Source organism: Nerophis ophidion, linkage group LG07 (genome assembly GCF_033978795.1).
Source record: "Nerophis ophidion isolate RoL-2023_Sa linkage group LG07, RoL_Noph_v1.0, whole genome shotgun sequence".
NCBI classification, from domain to species: domain Eukaryota; kingdom Metazoa; phylum Chordata; class Actinopteri; order Syngnathiformes; family Syngnathidae; genus Nerophis; species Nerophis ophidion.
The window spans coordinates 50,838,814-50,863,888 of NC_084617.1; the positions used below are offsets into that span (position 1 = coordinate 50,838,814).

At 39.7% G+C, this 25,075-nt stretch overlaps 1 protein-coding gene across 4 annotated transcripts in view; it reads left to right on the forward strand.

Annotated features, from left to right (window-relative positions):
- Positions 1–291: 291 nt before the first annotated feature.
- Positions 292–25,075, forward strand: part of kif2a (kinesin family member 2a) — a 60,611-nt gene continuing 35,827 nt past the window's right edge. For 2 of the 4 annotated variants that reach the window (XM_061906350.1, XM_061906351.1), the window contains exons 1-3: positions 292–486; positions 24,459–24,553; positions 24,821–24,937. In XM_061906350.1, coding sequence (XP_061762334.1) covers positions 426–486; positions 24,459–24,553; positions 24,821–24,937 — 273 coding nt within the window. In that variant the 5' untranslated portion in view covers positions 292–425. The remainder of the gene's footprint in view (positions 487–24,458; positions 24,554–24,820; positions 24,938–25,075) is intronic. The other 2 variants (XM_061906352.1, XM_061906353.1) reach the window with 1 other exon arrangement.

Sequence of the window (25,075 nt, forward strand, 5' to 3'; positions counted from 1 at the left end):
TTTCTTTTGACACTTTACTAAAAAGTCACCCGGATAGAGGTACACGATGACGGATGTCTTTCACGACAAAATAAAAGCTCACTCTAGCACAAAACGTCAGGCATGTGACGCTTGTGCATACGCGTAAATGGCTCTGAAACTTAGCAATGTATCAAAGCGATAAAACAGTCGTCATGGCGGAAAGCATTCTGGCAGCGTTAGAAAACTGCACATCGTCGTCGCACGAAGAGAAGTAAAAAAAAATAAAACCAAGCGAGGGCTTTGTTTACTTCCGGGTTCTGACAGGAAGTGTAGCCGGTCTGCACCGGAAGTGGCCTGTAAGCTGGAGCTGCTGCGGGCAGGCTCCTCTGAAAAGGCGGCTTCTCCCACACCCTGCATTGCTGCTGTCTGGCCGTGTGAGCGTGCATCTGTACGGGGAATGAAGAATGGCCGTGGCGTTTGGGAAGCTTGCGGTGGGCACGTACGTGGAAATAAAACGCAGCGACGGTAAGTTTGAGGTGATGTGGCTCTTGTCCTCGTCGCAGTGTCTCTTTTCTTCCCCAGCCTCAAGTTGTTTGGGGAGCTTTGTTGCTGTGGTGCTGTTGAATGCAGCGATGCTTCTCTTTGCCGCATAATGTCAAGGCCAGCCGGGCTGGGGAATGACAGCTTCCCCCCGGGGGCTTCCAACCTGGTTACACATATCATGTCTTTAATTCAAATTCGCCTTTTTCCTTGATTGTGATTATCATGCTACCAGCCGGTGTGCTACTCCTTGCTCCAGAACGCCACAAAAACGTCAAAACAAACCACCCAGTGCTATTTGAAATAGTTCTTTAGGTTTTAAAGGTTTTTAATTCAAATAATGTTACATTTCCCAACGAGACGAGGACGGCTTTATTGCGCAGCTTTAGCTGGGGATTAGCTTAATGGCTAATGCTAACCCGACCGGCTTCGTGTGGCAGAAACAGGATGTAGTGTGCATGTAAACATGGCAAGCATTGTGTGTTGTCTTGTGTCTCGTTTATACTAACAATACATCTTTTGTAACAATACATCTTTTATTAAACACAGGTGTCAATGGCGGGAGCCCGACCTTGTAAACGACAGTTGCCATGGAAACAGTCTGATGTGGACATCAGAGTTATAACGTGGAATGTTTTTTTAAGTAATATACTTTAAAGGCCTACTGAAACCCACTACTATCCGCTACGCAGTCTGGTAGTTTATATATCAATGATGAAATATTTACATTGCAACACATGCCAATACAGCCTTTTTAGTTTACTAAATTACAATTTTAAATTTCCCGGGAGTTTCGTCTTGGAAACGTCGTGTAATGATGACGTGTACGCAAGACGTCACAGGTTTTTAGGAAGTATGAGCGCTGCGCACACACACAGCTAAAAGTCATCTGCTTTAACGGCGTAATTATATAGTATTTTGGACATCTGTGTTGCTGAGTCTTTTGTAATTTGATCAATTAATATTGGAGAAGTCAAAGTAGAAAGATGGAGTTGGAAAGCGTTAGCCTTTAGCCACACAAGCATACTGTGATTTGTTGTTTAAAATTGCTGGAGGTGAAACTTTCTTATGGATCAGAGCGCGGTCAAGAGAACATGGATCCCGACCAAATGTCAACCAGCAGGTTTCGGTGAGAAAATTATGGTTAAAAAGTCAGTTCTTACCGGAGAAAAGCTGAGCTTGTGCTGTCTATAACTGCCGTCGACTCTACTGAGACACTGCGCGTCAAGACACCCGTGGAGACACCCTTCTGACTATCAGGTACTATTTAACCCACTAAAACACTAGCAACACAATAGAAAGATAAGGGATTTCCCAGAATTAACCTAGTAAATGTGTCTAAAACATCGGAATCCGTCCCAATGCAATTGCGTTTTTTTTTTTTAAACTTTTTTTTTTTTTGTCGCTATCAATATCCTTAAACACGAATCTTTTATCCTTGCTCATATTAATGGGGAAATTGTCGTTTTCTCGGTCCGAATAGCACTTCTTGTTGGAGGCTCCCATTAAAAACAATGTGAATATGTGAGGAGCCATCACACGGGTGACGTCATCGTCTGCGACTTCCGGTGCATTTCTCTTCGGACCGAAAGTTGCGAACTTTATCGTGGATGTTCTATACTAAATCCTTTCAGCAAAAATATGGCAATATCGCGAAATGATCAAGTATGAAACATAGAATGGACCCGCTATCCCCGTTTAAATAAGAAAATATAATTTCAGTAGGCCTATTAATATTTTTGCTGAAAGGATTTAGTAGAGAACAACGAAGATAAAGTTCGCAACTTTTGGTCGCTAATAAAAAAGCCTTGCCTTTACCAGAAGTAGCAGACGATGAGCGCGTGACGCCACCGGTTGTAGGGCTCCTCACATCCTCACATTGTTTATAATGTGAGCCTCCAGCAGCAAGAGCTATTCAGACCGAGAAAGCGTCAATTTCCCCATTATTATTAATTTGAGCGAGGATGAAAGATTCGTGGATGAGGAAATTTAGAGTGAAGGACTAGAAAAAAAAAAGGGCGATTGCATTGGGAGCGATTCAGATGTTTTTAGACATTTACTAGGATAATTCTGGGAAATCCCTCATCTTTCTATTGTGTTGCTAGTGTTTTAGTGAGTTAAATAATACATGATAGTCAGAGGGTTGTGGCCACGGGTGTGTTGACGCCAGTCTCCCACGAAACTGCAGCAGGTCAGAAGCTCCGCTGATCTCCGGTAAAAGGCGACTTATTTCTACAATTTTCTCACCTAAAACTGCCGGTTGACATGTAATCGGGATCCATGTTCGCTTGACCGCTCTGATCCATAGTAAAGCTTCACCTCCGGGAATTTTAAACAAGGAAACACCGTGTGTTTGTGTGGGTAAAGGCTAAAAGCTTCCCACCTCCATCTTTCTACTTTGACTCCTCCATTATTAACTGAACAAATTGCAAAAGATTCAGCAACACAGATGTCCAAAATACTGTGTAATTGCGCGATGAAAAGAGACGACTTTTAGCCGTAAGTGGTGCTGGGCTAATATGTCCCCTCCAACCAATAACGTCACAAACACGCGTCATCATTCCGCGACATTTTCAACAGGAAACTCCGCGGGAAATTTAAAATTGTAATTTAGTAAACTAAAGCGGCCGTAGTGGCATGTGTTGCAATGTTAATATTTCATCATTGATATATAAACTATCAGACTGCGTGGTCGGTAGTAGTGGGTTTCAGTAGGCCTTTAACATAATGGTAGTTTTTGTTTCTTCCTTTTGGAGTCTATCTAGTAAATCTGATTTTCTTGAGGTCAGCATGTCTTGGAAGAAAAAAGGTTTTTTTTATATCAAATTAATGCAAATATGGGCATCAAGGACATGTCCGCAATGATTGGTAATAGTCAGTAATAGGGCTGCAACGATTGATATTCCTAAAATCAAAGGAAGTCGATCCGTGTTGGGCGAGTTGGCCTTCCAGAATATGTATATCCAGGCCTCAAGTTTAAACCTTTTAAGGTCAAGGCAAGTGTTGCCTTAAAGGAGGGCTCATGTTTTAGGAGACCAAGGCAAATTAGAAGGGCACCAAGGCAAACGTTATTTTCTTTTGAGGCAGGATATATCTATCGATGGATATAGATAGATAGAGATATATACCGTATTTCCTTGAGTTGCCGCCTGGGCGCTAATTAATTTAAAACATCCTCTTACTCCTGCGCTTACCAAAGGCATGCGGTAAAAGTAAGCATGCGCTAATTATTTTAAAACTTTTTCTCACTCCGGCACTTACCACAGGCATGCAGTAAAAAATTGAGTGTGATGTAAGCTTGGACCTTAAGTCCTACTGAATAGCTCTTAATCTTCTTCCCTTTATGCGTTTTCAAATTACCGGTATTGAAATCAGCCTCCTCCATTTTGAAAATGACAACAGGGGAAGTGTCACTCGTGACGTCACGAGTTTGACCAGGCGGTAACTAAGCATGCGCTAATTATTGGGGAAAGCGAGTTTGACCCGGCAGTAATCCAAGGCAGGCGCATACTATGTGCCCTGCGGCAATTCAAGGAAATACGGTACTTCAACATAATGGTAGTCTTTTTGTTTCTTCCTTTTGGAGTCTAGGAAATCAGATTTTCTTGAGGTCAGCATGTCTTGGAGGAGGAAAATAGCTTTTTTTTATATTGTTGTAAGCACAATACCAATGGCGCGCAATTTGCAAAATGCGCAACCGCATTTTGCAAATTTAATGTCAAATCAAATCAAATCAAATCAAATGTTTATTGGATTCATCACTATACAGTGTACATCCACGACTAAACTACTGACTAAACTACTACCAAGTGTGGATTCAGGCCGGGTGGCCTATTTCAAGTTCCAGGTAACCCTACATTATTATATTTTATAAATAGTAAACCAAGTTGTGGTAGTAGTTTAGTCAGTAGTTTAGTCGTGGATGTACACTGTATAGTGATGAATCCAATAAACATTTGATTTGATTTGATTTGACATTAAATTTGCAAAATGCGGTTGCGCATTTTGTAAATTGCGCGCCATTGGTATTATGATTACAACACTATCAAATCAATGCAAATGTGGGCGTCAGACATGTCTGCATTGATTGTTAATAGTCAGGAATAGGGCTGTAACGATTGATATTCCTAAAATCAAAGGCCGTCGATCTGTGTTGGGCGAGTTGGCCTTCCAGAATATGTATATTCAGGCCTCAAGTTTAAACTTTTTAAGGTCATGGCAAGTGTTGCCTTAAAGGAGGGCTCATATTTTAGGAGACCAAGGCAAGTTAGGAGGGCACCAAGGCAAACATCATTTTCTTTTGAGGCAGGATATATCTATCGATGGATATATATATATATTTCCTTGAATTGCTGCCGAGGCGCTAATTAATTTAAAAGCGCTTCTCACTCCTGCGCTTACCAAAGGCATGCGGTAAAATTAAGCATACGCTAAGTATTTTAAAACCTTTTCTCAGTCCAGCACTTACCAAAGGCATTCAGTAAAAATTTGGGTGTCAGGCCTCAAGTTTAAACTTTTTAAGGTCAAGGCAAGTGTTGCCTTATAGGAGGGCTTATATTTTAGGAGACCAAGGCAAGTTAGGAGGGCACCAAGGCAAACATCATTTTCTTTTGAGGCAGGATATATCTATCGATGGATATATATATATATTTCCTTGAATTGCTGCCGAGGCGCTAATTAATTTAAAAGCGCTTCTCACTCCTGCGCTTACCAAAGGCATGCGGTAAAATTAAGCATACGCTAAGTATTTTAAAACCTTTTCTCAGTCCAGCACTTACCAAAGGCATTCAGTAAAAATTTGGGTGTCAGGCCTCAAGTTTAAACTTTTTAAGGTCAAGGCAAGTGTTGCCTTATAGGAGGGCTTATATTTTAGGAGACCAAGGCATGTTAGAAGGGCACCAAGGCAAACGTTATTTTCTTTATATATATATATATATATATATATATATATATATATATATATATATATATATATATATATATATATATATACCGTATTTCCTTGAATTGCCGCCGGGGCGCTAATTAATTTAAAACCTCTTCTCACTCCTGCACTTACCGAAGGTATGCAGTAAAAATTTGGGGGTGATGTAAGCTTGGACCTTAAATCCTACTGATAGATCCTAATGTTCTTCCCATTTATGCGATTTCAAAATAGCGGTATTGAAATCAGCCTCCTCCATTTTGAAAATGATGACGGGGAAAGTGTCACGAGTTTGACCAGGCGGTAATAATAAGCATGCGCTAACTATTTTGCGAAGTGAGTTTGACCCGGCAGTAATTCAAGGCAGGCGCATACTATATACACTGTGGCAATTCAAGGAAATATGGTATATGTAGAGATATATTTATCGAAAATTGAGATCATGTATGAAATCTGGGGCTGCCAATTATGGCCAAAGTAATAATTAAGATTATTGTTATCAATATTGAAATTATGATTACTGATTAAGTAAAGCAGTGTTGGGTTGTGAACGTAGTAATACCATCCCGTCATTTGTAATGTCTAATAAAAAACTATAGCTGAACGTTACCCAGATATTTATAGACAAATACTAGGTATTTGTATTCTTTAATAATATCAACTTGCCAGCTTTTTGTCATTACATAATGCCTTTATCTCTATTTTTACATTTTGATACAGAGAGTTTTTGTTCTTTCTTTTCATTTCTGTACATTTATATGTAGATGATGTAACGGGACGGATCCACTAAGGGTTTGAACAGAAATATGTCGTATAGAAATCAACAATACACAATAAAACATTAACAAAATGGTGTGTCACATGAATGATTTTTGTACCAAAGTACCACCTTGGTGACATGAAAAAAACACAATGTAAAAAAACAACAACTTGGTGATTACTTTTTGATATCAAAATAAAATACAAAGCAGTTTGGCTGACGATGAAGTCGAATATACAAGCTTAGTTCTTCTCCGCCTCGCCCCCGTCGTGTTTCTTCAGTACAACAGTTTGCCCAGCAAAAAATAACCCCAGAGTGATACCTCTCACATCGAATAAACAATCTTAACTGCCTGCATTCAATTTAATGAGATGACAAAACATTTTAGCTAGTATTAAGTTATTTGAACTCTGATACAGTTTGCAGTTTATTAAAGGACAAGTGAACATCCCAGTAAACAAAGTGAAGACTTTATAAACAAGTAGTGACAACGTTCACAAAACTTCGCCTGCTGCAAAACATCCAATAGTTTTCTCCTTTGCTGTATATTTTTGGTGTGGGGACAATGTTGTCCACACATGTCTCCGTCTAAAAACAGCAGTACGCTCTTCACACATGTCTCCGTCTAAACACAGCAGTACGCTCTTAAAGGCTAAGACCGATTTTTTATTTTTTTATTTTATTTTAATCTTCTATTCTTTTCTCCCATACCCCCCCTGTTTACCTGTATGTCATCTTTTTTGTAAGGGGCGCTGGAAGCCGGCAGACCCGTCAGCGATCCTGTTCTGTCTCCCTGCAATGTTTGTCTGATCTTGAATGGGATTGTGCTGAAAATTGTAATTTTCCTGAAGGAACTCTCCTGACGGAATAAATAAAGTACTATCTAATCTAATCTATCTAATCTAAATGCACGGCGGGAAGTGAGGGAAAATTACGTTAAACCGAGCGTTTGGCTCCATTTACTACGAGGGGAAATCACCGCAGCAAAGTCGGTGTCGTTGGTCCACCATGATTATCTAGCCAAACACAGCTAGTGACGACTTTGTGTTGCCAAAAATGCATTAATAAATTATATTTTTTCAGTAATTAAAAAATTATACGGTATTACTAACCGTCGGGAATTATCGCAAATTATCATTATACCGTTTACCGTTACATCCCTCATCCATTAACAAGTAAAAAGTCAAGGGCGGGCACAGCATGTTCTTGCCACAAATGTTGGTTAATTTTTGGGGCATTACGACAAATGACGAGGGCGGTCGCTGCACTAGCCGCAGTCGCTGCGGTTAAATCCGAGTGCTGTATATCGCTCTAATATTGATTTAAAAGGTTATTAATCGATTATATAAATACTAAAAAATAAGAACGTACTTTATATAAATATGTTTATAACACTTTGTAAATAATTGAAAATTGTAAATATTAGACAAAAAGAGCCGAGCTGGCTCTCCCCAGAGTCAGTGTCAACTGTTATTTATTTTCTTCACCTTGTGCAGAGCTTGAAGGACATACCTAATTAAAGCTGAGGGACCGTAGACATTTCGGACATTTTGAGACAGCTATGCTGGAGTCCTTCTCTGAGCTAGCATGATATGCTAACAAGATGCTTGGACAGCTGGAGACACCGAGCAACAGACAACAAGCTGAAACAAAAGCCTGGACAATTGGGAGGAGCTGACAAAGACTCTTTCTGCCGCATGGTTAGCAAAAGAAGGCTGAATTCTTCCGGTTATACCACTGGCAAATGTTCAGTCTCGGGAGGCAGAATGTCTGGCCTTGTTAAACAAGCATGGCGCACGGACAGCAAGATGATTTCAAACTCATACTCTGGACATGTGGAATATTTGACTTTGAAATAAAGGTCATTTTATCTGCCCATAAAACTGCAATGTATTATTGTTAGTGTCGTGTACATCCCTCCTGCCAACCTGTGCTAAGGAGGTGGCTGCACTCAAGGAAATACAGGACATCAATTGGCATGAACATACACTTCTGGACCCTGCTGTAATTACCTTGGGTGATTTTAAAAACTAATTACGGTAATTACAAGAAATAACAGGAATATAGAAAACTTCACCTGTAGTGTCCAGTATTCAGTATTTATTTCACAGTCACACTGGTTCAATCTTTTGTTAAAAAAAAGTTACTGAATCAATTGAAACTCAATGAATAACGTTTCGGATCTTTTTGTTCTAAAAAAATTATCTTTTCTAAATCGTTTAGGCAACCACAAATTCTGAATCAAATCGTTAAAAGGAATCGTTACACTCCTAGTCAAATGTAAAACCACTGTCGAGCATGGCTAGAGAACCCAATTGTAGGGATTTTCCTCCCAGCGGGGGTGATGGTAGAACTGGTGTAGATTCTCCCATATTCAGGCCACCACCCCATCTGTTGTGGCCAGCATCCTTAAATCTGACATCACTGTCATTTCCTGTGCTTTTTTTACTACCCATCATAGACACTTAAAACAGATCTGCTGCTATCAATTTACTTAGTACCCTTGGCTTTATTCTAATCAGTATTTAACCCTTGTTAGAAACAGTACAGCCATTACGGACTAAATACAACAAACGTATTGACCCGGTTCCATTGATTGATGCTTGGCAGGTTGCGTAAGTGATGCTTAAGAGCCTTTTGTTTGCTCTGGCTTATCAGAGCTGGATGCACCCGCTTCCTTTGAGCCCCCCTCAGCCATTGGGACATATCAATGTAAAAGTGGGACACCATGGACTCAATGGTTTCTTTCAGATTCACGGCTATGACAGAATCTCCAGTGCGTGACTTATAGGGAGCTCACGGCGGTGTGAATCAAAAAGTACAGTGTTGTTTTTTTTTCTCATAAGATTGTCATACGGTCCACTAATAGGGAGTTTATTGAGGTAGTCTCCGCTTTTGTAAGCTTGTGGAACCTTCAATACAACTCTAGTCTCTGTTGCAGTAATGTTTGCAAGGACAGTTATAATGCACCTGCCTGTTCAGAATCTGTTTGATGGCGTTAAAGGGGACCAAGATGATTTTCATCTGTTCTGAATTATAAATGTTACAATGTTGGCTACTCAGGTGAACAATGGCAAGCATTTGGGTGTGAGCCTACACTGTTTTGGATACCTCAGAATGCTGTGTTTTGCAGTCTTTTTTTTTTTCCAGCAGTGGGCCTTTTGTGACGTCAGTGATTGACGGACACACTAACGTGGGTATTTGTGTTTCATGCTATGCCAGTGTAACAGGCCAGCCACAGGTAAACCCCCCTCTCTAAGAACTTCAAGAACAGTGCTGGTTACCTGGTTGAAAACCCGGGCGTTTTGCTCAGTAGCTCTGCCCGCTTATCTCTTTTATGCTCTCACTTTGTGCTGATGCTTTGAGCAAAGTTGAACCTCCTGTGTTATTCTACATTTCATCAATCCCAACTGCTCTGATGTCTATGAAATAAATACTTTCTGTGTTTACCTGTCCACAACGTTTTACACGGGATTGTTTTGTAGAGATGTGTCGCTCGATTGACCACCGATCAGTATCAAACGATTTTAATGAAAAAGTATGTGATTGGCCTTTGCTGATTAATGTCATTTAATTCTGATCACAAACGCCGATATTCTCTGGCTGGCTAACAAGCGGTTAGCTGCTAATTATGAGTCTCCATACATAGTACATACATAAACTGAAATTTATAGTATTATCAAGTATCATTGTCACCGGAAGATGAGGCTAAACATACCGAGAGAAAGCCAGGAGCAGGCATGCTAATAGCGAAGCTAACCTAGCTTTAAAAACACCAAGAAATAAGTGCTTGGTAAACTTTAAAAAGTGTGGATGGGACTGCATTACAGCAGAAAGTAAGCAGATATTAACAGGAAATTTGTAAGTAAATGAATAGAATAGAGATAGGATAATATACCAACTGTTGGTGTGTCAACTGCCCAGCTTTGTCACACTCAGTACACAACATGTAAGAAAAAGGCTGATCGAGCCATAAACTGGTGATATCTACATTAACAATGCGATCAGTAAATGATTTAGAGGATGATCCAATCAATATTTTTATTTACTCAAAATTATTATTTTTGGATTTGTTAGTGCTTACAAACTCAGGGAATACTTTCTTGGAAACAGGAGGACTTTGGGGTCAAAACGACAATTTTTACATGAGTAGCAGATAGTAGTTTTAAGCTTTTGTTTAGTTACTGTGTGCCATTGACCGTGTTTTGCTCAAAACAATTGTATGTAATAAAAGAGAATACAGACCTTGTTTAAATATTGCCTTGAATATTAAACTGTCAATAGCACAACCATAAATACATTTAAAACAGCTACAGCTAAACCATGTGATCATCAGTATTGGTATCTGCCGATGTCATTTATGGATGATTGGAATTTACAGCATAAAACCTGGAATGGAACAAGGTAGTACAAGTTGGATTAGCTACTGAACTCCGATAATAAAGAGCCTTCCGACATTAAAGCTTGGTTTGAGGAAAAACAAGAGAAGGTAGGAAAAAGTGATATTTTTATCTAATTGTCGCGTGCACACAATATCACCAAAGTGCAACATGCAGTGCTATATGTGTTTGCTTTATTGCGCAGCTGTATTGATACATGAGTAGGCAGGTGTCCTTATTGTTGTGACTATACTTATATTGTTTATTAATTACATTTTCGACCGTGACTGAAAAAACTGGTTTTTCTTCAAGTTTGAACATATTTGGCTGGAAACATTTTCAAAATATAAAAGTTGATTTTATTTGCACTACTAAAGTATAGCCAATACATATTATCTAGACCACAAAGAAGTGTTTTTTAAATGTATATTGTAAGTCAATCAATCAAAGTTTACTTATATAGCCCCAAATCACGAGTGTCTCAAAGGACTGCACAAGCCACACGACATCTTCTGCTCAGATCCCACACCAGGGCAAGAAAAAACTCAACCCAATGGGCTGACAATGACAACCCTTGGAGGGGACCGCAGATATGGGGACCCCCCTGGGCTACCGGTGCAATGGACGTCGAGTGAATCTCGCATAATAGTATGATAATGAGAGTCCAGTACATAGTGGAGCTAGCAGGAGATCATTTTGAGTTGAGACAGGTCAGCGGCGCAGAGATGTCCCCAACGGATGCACAGATGAGTGGTTCACCCTGGGGCCCGACTTTGGACAGCTCGCGCGTCATCTGTGGTCACAGAATCAGAAACGAAAGAGTTTGGTCAAACATAATACCCAGATTCTTTACCGAGTCGCTTTGTGTAATTGTTTGGTTGTCAAATGTTAAGGGGGTATTATATAGGTGTCTGTGTCTTGCAGGACCGATAATCGGCATTTCTGTTTTCTTAGCCTTGAGTTGCAAAAAGTTAGCGGACATCTATTGTTTAATTTCATTAAGACACGCCACGTAAGTCAGGATGTAAAGTCCTTTCACACCCAATCCACTTCATAGTCCTGCTAGAACAGAGAAGAGTTTCACCAAACTGTTCTTATAAAGTTGGAAGTCTGAAAGGGCTTGGTAGTTTGGAATAAGGAAAATACTTACCGGTAAATAAAATAAGGAGTCAAGTCCCGAACTTCTCTTTAGGGGTCATACTATTGAGTGCGTGACTTGCAATTCTCTGCCAAAATGCTAAGGAGCAGTGTTTTCCCGAAAGGAACCACCCACAGCTCTTGCTGATTAGATATTTAGCTTTTCTGCTAGGAACAATGGTGTTCCTTGTCAGAGCTGCTACTAATCGATGTGGATCTTCAGCCACTTTTATTGTACATGTTGCTTTGAAACCATACTGTAATGACAGTCTTCACGTTAACATTCGTGTTTTACCAGACAGAAACAAACTTGTGCGAACAGAGGAGAACAATGGCACTCACGAAAACACAAAAAGTATAGGAACATTTCTCCCGAAACACACTAAAAACATAAGTAACTTGCTCAATTTTCAAAGCGGACCTTGCTTTTCACGGAAGTACATCTGTGATGTGGGATCATTTAAAACCAAGGCATGTTGGAGATCTGGAGGATTTGTCTCCGACTTCCCTCGGCACAATAGGTAGATTGTTTGTTAGCTAGATAGCTTTGTGTAAAATAGCTTTTAACTATCATTTTAATCGAAGTCTGCCAGCTAAACTTTGTCTATATACTTCTGTACATGTTTCTAGAACCAATAACATTAACCTTGCTTTGTGCAGCTGCGATAGGCTCTAGCACCTCCCGCGACCCGAAAGGGACAAGCGGTAGAAACTGGATGGATGGATCTATAATTATTTCAATGTTGTATTTGAGTTCAAAATATTTTTTTATATATTTTGCAGTCCAAACAAAATCAGTGATACTATTGATGGCTTTCTACAGCTTGCTTTTACACGAACAAAAGCAGCCTAATGAAAAGCACAGTTAAAATATGAATAACTATGAAGTAGTCCTCTTTATTGTCTTTCAATCAGTATTTGACGGCACGTACCTATAAAAAAAATCTCAAGCTGGATTTAAAAGTCGACTGCTAAATTGGAGCCATTGAATGGGTGTATGGTTCATAATCCGATTCGTAAACAAATCATTATGATAGTCGAGGACTAGGTGACCATCAATGTAGTTGTTACTCCAAGTCATATGGCCAATGTTGTGTGTGTGTGTGTGTATAAGCATCATGGACAGCCCGTGTGTTGTTCGAGCAAGTAGGACACCTACGTTGAGAAAACAGATGTTTTGTTTACTGTTTATGTTTTATTGTGGCCACGGCCAACAGTAACCAGGTTTGCTCAATGAAGCAGTTAAAAGGGAACTGCACATTTTGTGGATTTTTGCCAATCGTTAACAATCATTATTAAATACATGGCGATATATGTATTTTTTTATGCATTCTAAATATTTAAAAAATGCAATCAGAAGTCCGCTTACAATGGAGCCTACGGAAGCTGCTCTATTCTGTCTATAAAGCCCTTAAAATCCTTCCGTAAACCATTTAAAATAACATTTTGTATGTATATTTTGATCAGTTTAGACATTTGTGGTGCATTAATTTCAAAAACGCGTCACAACATTCGCTTTTGTTTTATCATTACTGATTATTACTCACTGCATACTTTGAGAGCCAACAAACATAATAAAACATCATTTACTGTATAAAGTCTGCTGTCATTACAATTCCGTCTGCGAGCGAAGAGAAGGGGGGTGTAACCAAGCGCCTGTTTGTGTCGTTCTAGCAATTTCCAGGTCTAATTAGTCTGAATACGTCCTCAGCCTTCTTCTATACAGTACAGTTGAGAGGCATGATTTATGATCTAGAATAGGGATCCAGGAAGCGAGAAAACACCAGTCGATCATGTCTAAACTGTACACAAGCTTGTGATTATGATGCCGCTATAGTTTGTCTGCGTTAGCGCTTTTAACAACAATATCACTAATACTTGGTTATTATTCAAATTACGAAATGTAAGTAGAGCATTATTGGCACTTTTTGGATTTTTTTTTATTGGGTTCTCTGGGCAAAATAGAGGACCTCCCACTGGCATTAGAAAAATTCCATCTGTCGTCATGTCTTTCATGATGATTGTGAATGTGAAGGTTAGGAAAAAATCCCCCCAAAAGTGCAGTTCCCCTTTAAGACTTTTATTTGGCTGACTTTTTGGTGCTTTTGTTAAAAGGCAAAATCAGAAGTGATGCAATTAAAAAGTTGAACAATCAAAGCTTTGCTGTCGCTAGGTTAGAATTTCATTAATTTTGTCAAGGTCAGCTGAAATTTTGTATCAACAATGCAGTTCGGTATGAACTGAATAAATACAGAATAAAGGTTGGCTCTGATGCTGCTACCTCAGTCTTTCTCAAATAATGGGGTTGGCCCGCTAGGGGCGTGTGACCTTGGGGAACATGCTTTTTTGCTGTACCACAGTATGATGCGTATGTAGCACTTAGCTTCACTGTAACCATGGTGGGAGGCGACGAAACATTAATGTGTTGTTTCCTTTCATGTTAATAAGCTTACAATGTTATGCAGAGGTATAGTTATAGCAATTTTATGGACAAATAATACTATTATCACAGTGGAGAGTGGGGGGTGTGAAATATTGAATTTTTCTTGGGGGCGGGAGGTGTAACAGAAAATATTTGAGAAGCACTGGGGCAGCACGGTGGTACAGGGGTTGGCGCATGTCCCTCACAATACAAAGGTCCTGAGTTGTCCTGGGTTCAATCCCGGGCTCGGGATCTTTCTATGTGGAGTTTGCATGTTCTCCCTGTGACTGCGTGGGTTCCCTCCAGGTACTCCAGCTTCCTCCCACCGCCAAAAACATGCACCTGGGGATAGGTTGATTGGCAACACTAAATTGGCCATAGTATGTGAATGTGAGTGTGAATGTTGTCTGTGTTGGCCCTGCGATGAGGTGGCGACTTGTCCAGGGTGTACGACGCCTTCTGCCTGAATAAAGCTGAGATTGGCTCCAGTGACCCCCCGCAACCCCGAACGGGACAAGCGGTAGAAAATGGATGGATGGATTGACTGCGCTACCCTAATGTTAACACACAATGAATTGGCCGGAAAATAACATCACAAATATTAAACAATACAGATTTTAACAAAGAAATTTGACTTAAAACAGCAAATGCATTTCTACTTACAGGCATGGTGCCCAAACTTAGTAGAAACTAATATTGACCGCTAATTTTGTACTACCAGACCAGTCTACTGCTTACTCTCTGTAATGTACTCCGTAGATGTGTATAAGTATGTGCCAGCTAGCTTAGGAAGCCTGTTGCTCAAACCTCAAACTTTTATTGTAAAACAAAAACGGAGTCTTTTTTTTTTTTTTGTGGCATGATTGCCAAGAAATGGCATTGCAAAAACTTTCAAACATTTTTTCAAAAATCCTCTGTTTGCTTGTGGTGGCAAGCCAAGAGCAAATTAGTGTATGTGAACCACTGGGAAGCATCACGTAGCACTACACTACCAGTGTGAATATAAAGATTTGGTTGTTGCATCACTTTTATGGCAACAAATAGGTGTTTTTATTTCCGCTTTGTTGAAAGCCCGGTTGATATTATTTGACAGCAGAGATTGTTTGTCTTTTTACTCTTATCGATAGATTTACTGTCAGATATGTGTAGGGATGATGTTTTGGAAATTATCGATTTCGATACTATTATCGATTCCTCTTATCAAACCGATTCCTTATCGATTCTGTTATCGAATTCAGGTAGGTTGTTGTATATGGAGAAAAAAAAAACATAAAAAACAAAAAAAAAATACTTGGTTTAACAAAATCTCACTTTTATTAAAAAAAAAAAATATTGACTGTTACGCCAAAAACCTTTTTTAGAAAATAAATAAATATTGACTGTTAGTGTCCCTTTTAAGTGGGTCACCTAAAAAAATGCATGCGGTAATAATCCTGCATTCATTTGTATTGTACAGCACTTTACATTTGAAACAAATCTCAGAGTAATTGTGTTGTTTACTTTTTTTTCCATTACATGTCAGCAAAATACAATTATTAACCTACCTGTATTTGTCTGTGTTCACCGAGTTGAAGGGGAGGAGGTATTTCACCATCATTCTCGTTGGCTTGCGAGTAATGTTACTCTCCTCCTCACTCATCTTGCTGCGCTCTGCGTTATATCTCGCCATGATAAATGGGTTAACGCTCTGTGCTACAGAGCAAACACTGCCCTGGTCACTCTGGCTGTCATGAATGTCATCTGAAATAGGATAACGTTTACATTATCTTAATTCACATCTTGCAAGCACTAGTTTATCAGACAGACCTGCAAACTCTGTAGTGGTGTAGGCTACATGATACCGTTAACGTTATCAGACACATACAAAAAAGCTAACGTTAACGTTACCGTTAGCCACTGACTAAGCTTAGGTAACATTAGTCTAGCTAACATTACTGCAGTCCTGGTTGACATGAGGTAACATTATTTTAGTCTAAAGGCTACAAGTGAGCAGATATGGAAAATAACCGGAAACCGTTAACGTTAGTTACTCACCGGCAATATCACTGGGATTGCAGGTTGAAGCGGAGGAAGAGGGGCGTGCTTCGTTATCTCTGTCGCTCCTTCTCCACGACACGTTTCTCACAGGAAAGCGAAGCCTGGCAATAATTGCAAATAGCCGTTTCCTCCTCGTATTTCTTAGAGTGAAGCCATGCCATGGAGCGTTTTTTCCGGTCCGTTGTTGTTGTTTCTGTATCTGCCGCCAAATGACTGAGCTACGTCTTTTCCTGTGACGTGACACGGGATTCGTTCCCAGGGATTCAAATAAAAAAATGAATATTTGTCTTTACTGTAGTGGCTTCGATAACGGGAACTGTTTCTCAAAAGGGGATTTGAATCCATGGAATCGGTTACTTTCTTATCGAACATCGGTTCTTTTTTTTATCGAACAATCGGTAGAACCGGTTTTATGACATCATCCCAAGATATGTAGTCATATGCATTCTATGAGGGGATATAGGCCTTGTTCACTCTGCAGGTCAATTCAGAATTGTTTTGGGAACATCATCACAATTTCTGAAGGGTTAAAACCAATAAAAATCAGTTCCCAGTAGCTTATTTTATTTTTTGAAGTTTTTGTCAAAATTTTACCCATCACGCAATATCCCGAAAAACAGCTTCAAAGTGCCTGATTTAACCGTCGTTTTTTCCACCCGTCCATTATCCTGTGACGTCACAGCGTGACCACACAGAAACAAACATGGCGGATAGCACAGAAAGGTATCGCGATATTAGCTCGGATTCAGACTCGGATTTCATCGCCGTAAGCGATTCAACAGATTACGCATGTATTGAAACGGATGGTTGGAGTGAGGAGACAGGTACCGAAAACAAAATTAAAGAAGAAACAGAACTTTTGAGCCATATCACGACAGACAGCGGCACGGGAGGAAGCGCGGACGAATTTGGCGATCGGCTTCTAACCAACGATTGGTATGTGTTTGTTTGGCATTAAATGTGGGTGGAGGGAAAGGCTGGATGCAACAATAGCTACAAATGAGGCATAATGATGCAATATGTACATACAGCTAGCCTAAATAGCATGTTAGAATCGATTAGCTTGCAGCCATGCCGTGACCAAATATGTCTGATTAGCACACTCCACATAAGTCAATAACATTAACAAAACTCACCTTTGATATTTCGTTGACTTTATCGTTGGAAATGCATCTGCTTTGAGTGTCGCAGGATATCCACACATTCTTGCCATCTCTGTTGTAGCATAGCTGTCGTCGGTACAGTGTGCAGAACAAACGGGACTTTCGCATCTTTTGACCACTGTTTCAACTTGAATCCGTCTCTGTTCGTGTTGTTACACCATCCGACAAAACACCGACGAGACATGATGTCTCCAAGGTACCGGAAAACAGTCGAAAAAACGGAAAATAACAGAGCTGATCTGACTTGGTGTGTGTAATGTGTTTGAGAAAATGGCGGGTCGCTTCACGATGTGACGTCACAGGTGAAAGGTCATTGCTCCGACAGGCGATCAATTGAAAGGCGTTTAAATCGCCAAATTCACCCTTTTAGAGTTCGGAAATCGGTTTAAAAACAGTATTTTTTCTGCAACATGTGTATTGACGCTTACATAGGTCTGGTGATATTTGTTCCCCTTTAAGATTTTATTGGATTTTTTTCATGTCAATGTGAACAGGGGCGCAGTGGCTCGGTTGGTAAAGCGACCGTGCCAGCATTTTGGGGCATTCAGGTTCGATTGCCGTTGTGCCCTTGAAGAAGACACTTTCGTCACCTGCTCCCAGTGCAACACACACTGGTTTAAATGTATCTTTGTAAATTTTTCACTATGTAAAAGCAATGAGCGTAATAATTATTTGCCAAAATAGACGGTTGCAAAACAAATAGTTGACAAATGAGCAGAAAACTGGCAAAAATAGTATCTTTTAGGACTCACATCAATGTTCCACCACTCTTGCCTCCGACTGCTTGCCCACACGCTCTTTGGAGCAGACATCGAAGCAAAGGTCTTACAAACTGCAAAAGTCAAAATGCTTGCCCAACTCTTCCGTCTTAATCTTCTATGTGCAATGTGGTTCAGAAAATGTTGACTTCGATTGCACAAAATTGAAAATTGCCACAAATGCGCCAGGACTGAGAGCTACGAGAATTGAAGCCATGCTTATTTCCGTAAACACTGCAGCAGGGGTGATATCATGATGTCATATCTGAGTAAGATTGCGTTCGTATTAATAAGCCTGGTGTATATTCTCGCAACGCGTAGCTTGTCCTTTTGTGTAGCCTATGTGCACCTCCCAAAAATCCTAGGTTTGTGTCGTCTACAACACAGAACGCAGAGCTGTGATTGGTCAGTTTTTGCCAGGGAGGGTCCTTGAACACAGGCGCTCACTTGAGATGAACAAATTATTGTATGAAATGAAACCAGTGATTAAACGATTGCATGTCAGCTGATATTGTGTAGTTATTATCTCGATGCGCTGTAAAAAATAATTACTGAATGTGTTGTTTTTTGCTTATTGTTACAAAATGTAACAAAGTACGACACTCTTTACTACTGTTATTGTCAATATTGTGCTAACAGGTTTAATTCCGACATGCATTGTCTTGTCATGCACACACTTTTTTTCTCTCACATACACTTCTCATTCTCTGTCACTAATCTTCCAGGTACGGTATATTTACAAACATTTGTGAACTTTGAACAGGACAATACAGATAAACACCAGCATGTCGTCTACTAGAAATAGTTAACGGTTTTAATTAAAGCATAGCTCTTTTCTTAATTGGCGATTAGCGTTGCAAATAATAATAGCGTCCTCTGCCGTGACTTGTTTAGAAGTTGCACACATGTATTTTCCTCTGGTTTATAAGTAAAATGTCCATTAAAACCAATCTGATGATTGTCAATGATTAGTTCCAGTGTAGACACAGATGCCAATGTCGTCACTTCACAGGAAGTAAATGCAGTACCTTGTCAACTCCTGAAGACTGTGCTTCTCAGTGTTTTGGAAGAGAATACTAGTGTGGTGCCACCCCCTACGAAGAACCATAAATGAAACAAGACGCCATCGGAGGGGATGCAAACTATGCGACACGAGCGTATATTCCAGACTTTAGACACAGCATTTATTTCGTAATATGAACAATTACTTCAAAAAGTTCGGATTTGACAAAACAATATGAATCGGACCTCCTACCCTGCAGTGTGAACATAGCCTTACGGTATTACTGTAGTGGTGTCAGGCTGGCAGAAACACTCACCATTCATGTTACACCTGACAGGTTTTATAACTTGTGTTGTAAATGTGCATTATCAGATTCAAAAGATACCGATTTAGGGATTAAGAATGAAGCACCATCCACTAAACATTCAGGTATGCCTTTGAGAATAAAATGCATCACAATTTGTTTGTAAATTGAGTAAAATGAGTACTAGTTGCGTTTAAGAATCCTTGATCAAGAATGATTATCGAGAAATACAAAATACGCCATTGTATGGAAGAGAGTGGCATTATATGCACCTTAAAGGCCTACTGAAATGAGATTTTCTTATTTTAACAGGGATAACCGGTCCATTCTATATGTCATACTTGATCATTTCGCGATATTGCCATATTTTTGCTGGAAGGATTTAGTAGAGAACATCGACGATAAAGTTTGCAACTTTTGGTCGCTAATAAAAAAGCCTTGCCTGTACCGGAAGTAACAGACAATGTGTGCGTGACTATACCGGTATTCGGGCTCCTCGCATCCTCACATTGTTTATAATGTGAGCCACCAGCAGTAAGAGCAATTCGGACCGAGAAAGCGACGATTTCCCCATTAATTTGAGTGAGGATGAAAGATTCGTGGATGAGGAAAGTTAGAGTGAAGCACTAAAAAAAAAGGCGACGGCTCCAGGCGGCGGCAGTGGGAGCGTTTCAGATGTAATTAGACACGTTTACTAGGATAATTCTGGAAAATCCCTTATCTGCTTTTTGTTAGTATTTTAGTGAGATTATAATGTCATACCTGAAAGTCTGATGGCTGCGGTGAACGCCAGTGTCTCTGAGAGAAGCCGAGGAGCCAAGACCACAGCTGCCTTTTTGAGCTGCAGGATGAGGTCGCGTAATCCACTCGAGTCTCCGGTAAGAGCCGACATAATATCACAATTTTCCCATCCAAAAACTTGCTGGTTGACGTAGAGAAACATGTTCGCTTGACCGCTTTGTGTTAAAGCTTCACAACAAACAAAGAAACACCGGCTGTGTTTCGGTGCTAAAGGCAGCTTCAATCCTCCGCTTTCCACCAACAGCATTCTTATTTGACGTCTCCATTATTAATTGAACAAATTGCAAAATATTCAGCAACACAAATGTCCAAAATACTGTGTAATTGCGCGATGAAAAGAGACTACTTTTAGCCGTAAGTGGTGCTGGGCTAATACGTCCCCTCCAACCAATAACGTCACAAACACGCGTCATCATTCCGCGACGTTTTCAACAACTCCGCGGGGAATTTAAAATTGTAATTTAGTAAACTAAACCGGCCATATTGGCATGTGTTGCAATGTTAATATTTCATCATTTATATATAAACTATCAGACTGCGTGGTCGGTAGTAGTGGGTTTCAGTAGGCCTTTAATGCACATTTTTAGAAAGAGGAACATTTTATGCAAGATGGCTTAGTAATAATTAAGAATAATAATAGATGTTGTGAATAGGGCAACAAAATGTAATTTTAAGCTTTTTCCTAATCGAATAATTTGATTCAATTACTCGTTGAGCCCGAGTCCTGAATAATAGCAAAGATGAAACAGCACTTTTTAAATTAGCGTCTTCCAACTAAGAAGATTTTGTGGAAAACGTTTTTTAAATTTCCATCCATCCAACCATTTTCTACCGCTTATTCCCTTTTGGGGTCGCGTGGGGCGCTGGTGCCTATCTCGGCTACAATTGGGTGGAAGGCGGTGTACACCCTGGACAAGTTGCCACCTCATCGCAGGGCCAACACAGACAACATTCACACTCACATTCACACATTAGGCCCAATTTAGTGTTGCCAATCCACCTATCTCCAGGTGCATGTTTTTGGCGGTGGGAGGAAGCCGGAGTACCCGGAGGGAACCCACGCATTCACGGGGAGAACATGCAAACTCCACACAGAAAGATCCCGAGCCCGGGATTGAACCCAGGGTTACTCAGGATCTTCGTATTGTGAGGCAGACTCATTAACCCCTCTACTTTTATTTTTTAACTTTTATTTAACCAGGAAAAAATCTCATTGAGGTTTAAAACCTCTTTTTTATAATGGAGTTCTGGCCAAGAGGCAGCAGCGTTACATAAACAATTACATTAACATTACAAATTAAAATGACAGGATGGACATCATATAAAACAGTTACAGATTAGCGCTAGGCGATATGGCCTTTTATTAATTTCTCGATATTTTTAGGCCTTGTCACGATACACGATTTATCGATATTTTATCCTTAGTCTTGAATAAACACTTGATACATATAATCACAGCAGTATGATGATTCTATGTGTCTAGACTAGAGCAAAACATTTTTGTTCATACTGCATTAATATATGCTTATTTTAAACTTTGATGCAGAGAAGAAAATCACAATTAAGTCAATTTACCAAAACTGTATTTGTTAAACAGTTATTAAGCAGTGGCACAAACATTCATGTTATTTCCAAAACAGAAAGTGCAAGACTGTCAGAGACATTTTGAAACAAGCTATAAGTGCACTTTTGTGCATGATGTCACACAAGATATTTCAATAACTGTCAAATAAAAATGAGCTGCGTAATAGGAAACCTAATAGTGTATGTCCTTCGCTATGTGATAGGTTTCTGTAGACGTTATCTCCTTCTTTTGTTGATTTTTTTTTTTCATAAGGTATTGATCTGGAAATAGTTGCATTGGCATTTTGTTGGTGTGGCACCGGCCGGTGATATTGACATGCACAGTTTCAAGCACTCCTTATTCTCTAGCGGGTGACTTTTCAAATTATGCAACATTAGCAGTGGTGCTACTTTTCGTACCAACACTTTTGCCTCATAAATTTTCAACATATTCCCGCTTGAAGCCAAACCACCGCCAGACGATGGATCTCGTGCTGTTTTTCTTGGGAATTAATATTTCCTCCATTTGTTACCAGATTCGCACCTTTTTCTCTCGTATTACCACCCGCACCGCACCGTTAGCATCACAGCTAACGTTACCTGTCTGCGCCGTGGGAGTGTGTGATGTTGCACATGTGACGTATGTAAGAAGTGGCGCTTATTTTACTGTGACAAGGAGAGACAGGAAAGAGTGGGAAACACATGCTGTGTAATGCCCGCAACTAAAAGCAGCTGCGTGAGAACGTATACTCGAATATCACGATAGTCATTTTCTCTATCGCACAGAGACAAACCCGCGATATATTAAGTATATCGATAAATCGCCTAGCCCTATTACAGATAACAGGCTCCTTCAAATGCTCTGTTTAAATTTACAAAAGCATTTAGGGATTAAAAATTCAGTCAGCTTCCAGTCTCTTTGTAGCATGTTCCAAGCACAAGGTGCTGCATGGACAAAAGCTTTTTTCCCTAGCTCAGTGCGAGCAAAACGGACAGAGACAGCTGATTGTTGGATTTCAGTGCAAAAGACTTCGTACCTCTCTGTGAAATCAATGCACAAATGTATTTGGGCAATAGTCCCAGAAGAGCATTGTAAATAAAAATGTACCAATGACACTGTCTTCTAATGGACAGAGAGGGCCATCCCACCAGAGAGTACAAATCACAGTGGTGTGTCATGGCTCTACAGTTTGTGATGAACCTCAAAGAAGTATGGTAAACACAGTCCACCGTCTGAAGACAGGAAAGAGTGGCATTCATATCATCAATATCACCATAATATAACACCGATGGTAATGTGGCAGAGACAAGGTGCTTTTTTACACCAAAAGAAAAACGTATTTTATCACAGAAGAAAACCCCAATTTAAGTTTTTGTATTTTGACCAGTTGATCAATACAAGGTTTAAAAGTGAGTGTCGGAGTCATCAATTAAAACACCAAGGTATTTTTATTCATGCACCACTTCTAAGACATTAGGAAAACAGCATAATTTTATACTCTTCTATATATTGCATTGCACTGTTAACGCTTTTCAGAATACTTTTCTTAAAGTTGTGATTTTTTTTTTCCACCATAACAAAATCAGTCAGGGGATGAGTAACATTTGCAAGAATGTTGTCAGTGGAATTACAGCGACTTTGAGAATTTATGCCAAAGTTCGCTGGAACAATTGTATAGTTGCAGTCAAATATATAGAACCTTGGGCTTCTCACGCACATTTTAATGTTAAACCATAGTTAACGATAAAGATGATCATTCAATGTCAATCAATCAATCAATGTTTATTTATATAGCCCCGAATCACAAATGTCTCAAAGGACTGCACAAATCATTACGACTACAACATCCTCGGAAGAACCCACAAAACATTATTGTGTTTTATTTATTTAAACAGCACCATGTAGATGCAGTATGTTTCTTTATATCTCTTAGCACAGACTCGTATGTTTCTTTTATCTCTTTGCACGGACTCGTGCTTATATCCAACAAGTGGGATAGTTCCTGTATACAGTATGTACACACTTACCAATACATCAGGTACATCTAGATCAAATTGTATGTACACTTTGTACAATAAATCCCAAATTGCTAATTATCTTGCATCATACAGAGGCTGTTCAGTTGGTTGTTTTAGAGGCTGCAATGTGTGGCGCTCTTCAGCTCAAATGGGCTATGTAATAAGGGTGTTATTATGCTGTCAGGGTAAAAATGTTGAGCATTTTATGTACCTGCGGAAAGGACGTCTTGCATCAATGATGTATATTGTATACTTTACAGAAATAGCAAAGCTCAGATTTCTTTAGATTTAATTCAACAATGCTTATCAAGGTTGCATGCGAGTTATTTCCATTGGTAATACTAAATTGGCCCTAGTGTGTGAAAGTGAGTGTGAATGTTGTTTGTCTATCTGTGTTGGTCCTGCGATGAGGTGGTGACTTGTCCAGAGTGTACCCCGTCTTCCGCCCGAATGCAACTGAGAGAGGCTCCAGCACCCCCTGCAATCCCAAAAGGGAAAAGCAATAGGAAATGGATGGATGGATATTTTATTTTCCACTATAAGCAGCAAAGCACATACAGTATATACTATCAGACTTCATCATCAATTGAATACATTTGGTATCAGAGTCATGTTATTCTAAATCAGACTACATCGTTAATGTCTTTATCTGATGTTTGTGTGTGTCTGTGTGGTGTGCTTGGACAGGACGCATACACGAGGCAATGGTGACGTCCCTGAACGAGAACAATGAGAGCGTTACAGTGGAGTGGATAGAGAATGGAGACACAAAAGGGAAAGAGGTAAACTGCCATTTATGCTCAAGCCGCCAGCAGCGACATGGGCCCTGTTTTCTGAAACATTGAATAATTCATGTAAAGACATCAAGAGATGTGATGATTATACAACCAACCTGCACAAACTTTAGTGCAATATATAGAGGATGCTCTTCATTATGGAGCCAAGGTTGAAACGTGTGTGCAAAAATGTTGATAAATACTGTAAAAAGACATTGCAAGTTGACTTGGATCATGACAACATGACATTATTATTCTCTTGTTGCTGGGCAGATTGATTTGGAGAGTATATTTGCACTTAACCCGGATGTGGGTCCAGATGAAGAGATTGTCCGGAGTCCAGAGACTCCGCCCCCAATTACAGGCGTAAAGGTCAATAAAATAGCAAAGGTGAGTAACTACTGGTTAATAATATATTCTGTTATCCAATTTCTGCAAATTTGGTCTTTTAATTAATGTTTTGCCACAGTTTCAATTGTGTTTCAATTATTTAAAAGGTTTATTTAAATAGTTGAAAAGAGGGCATTT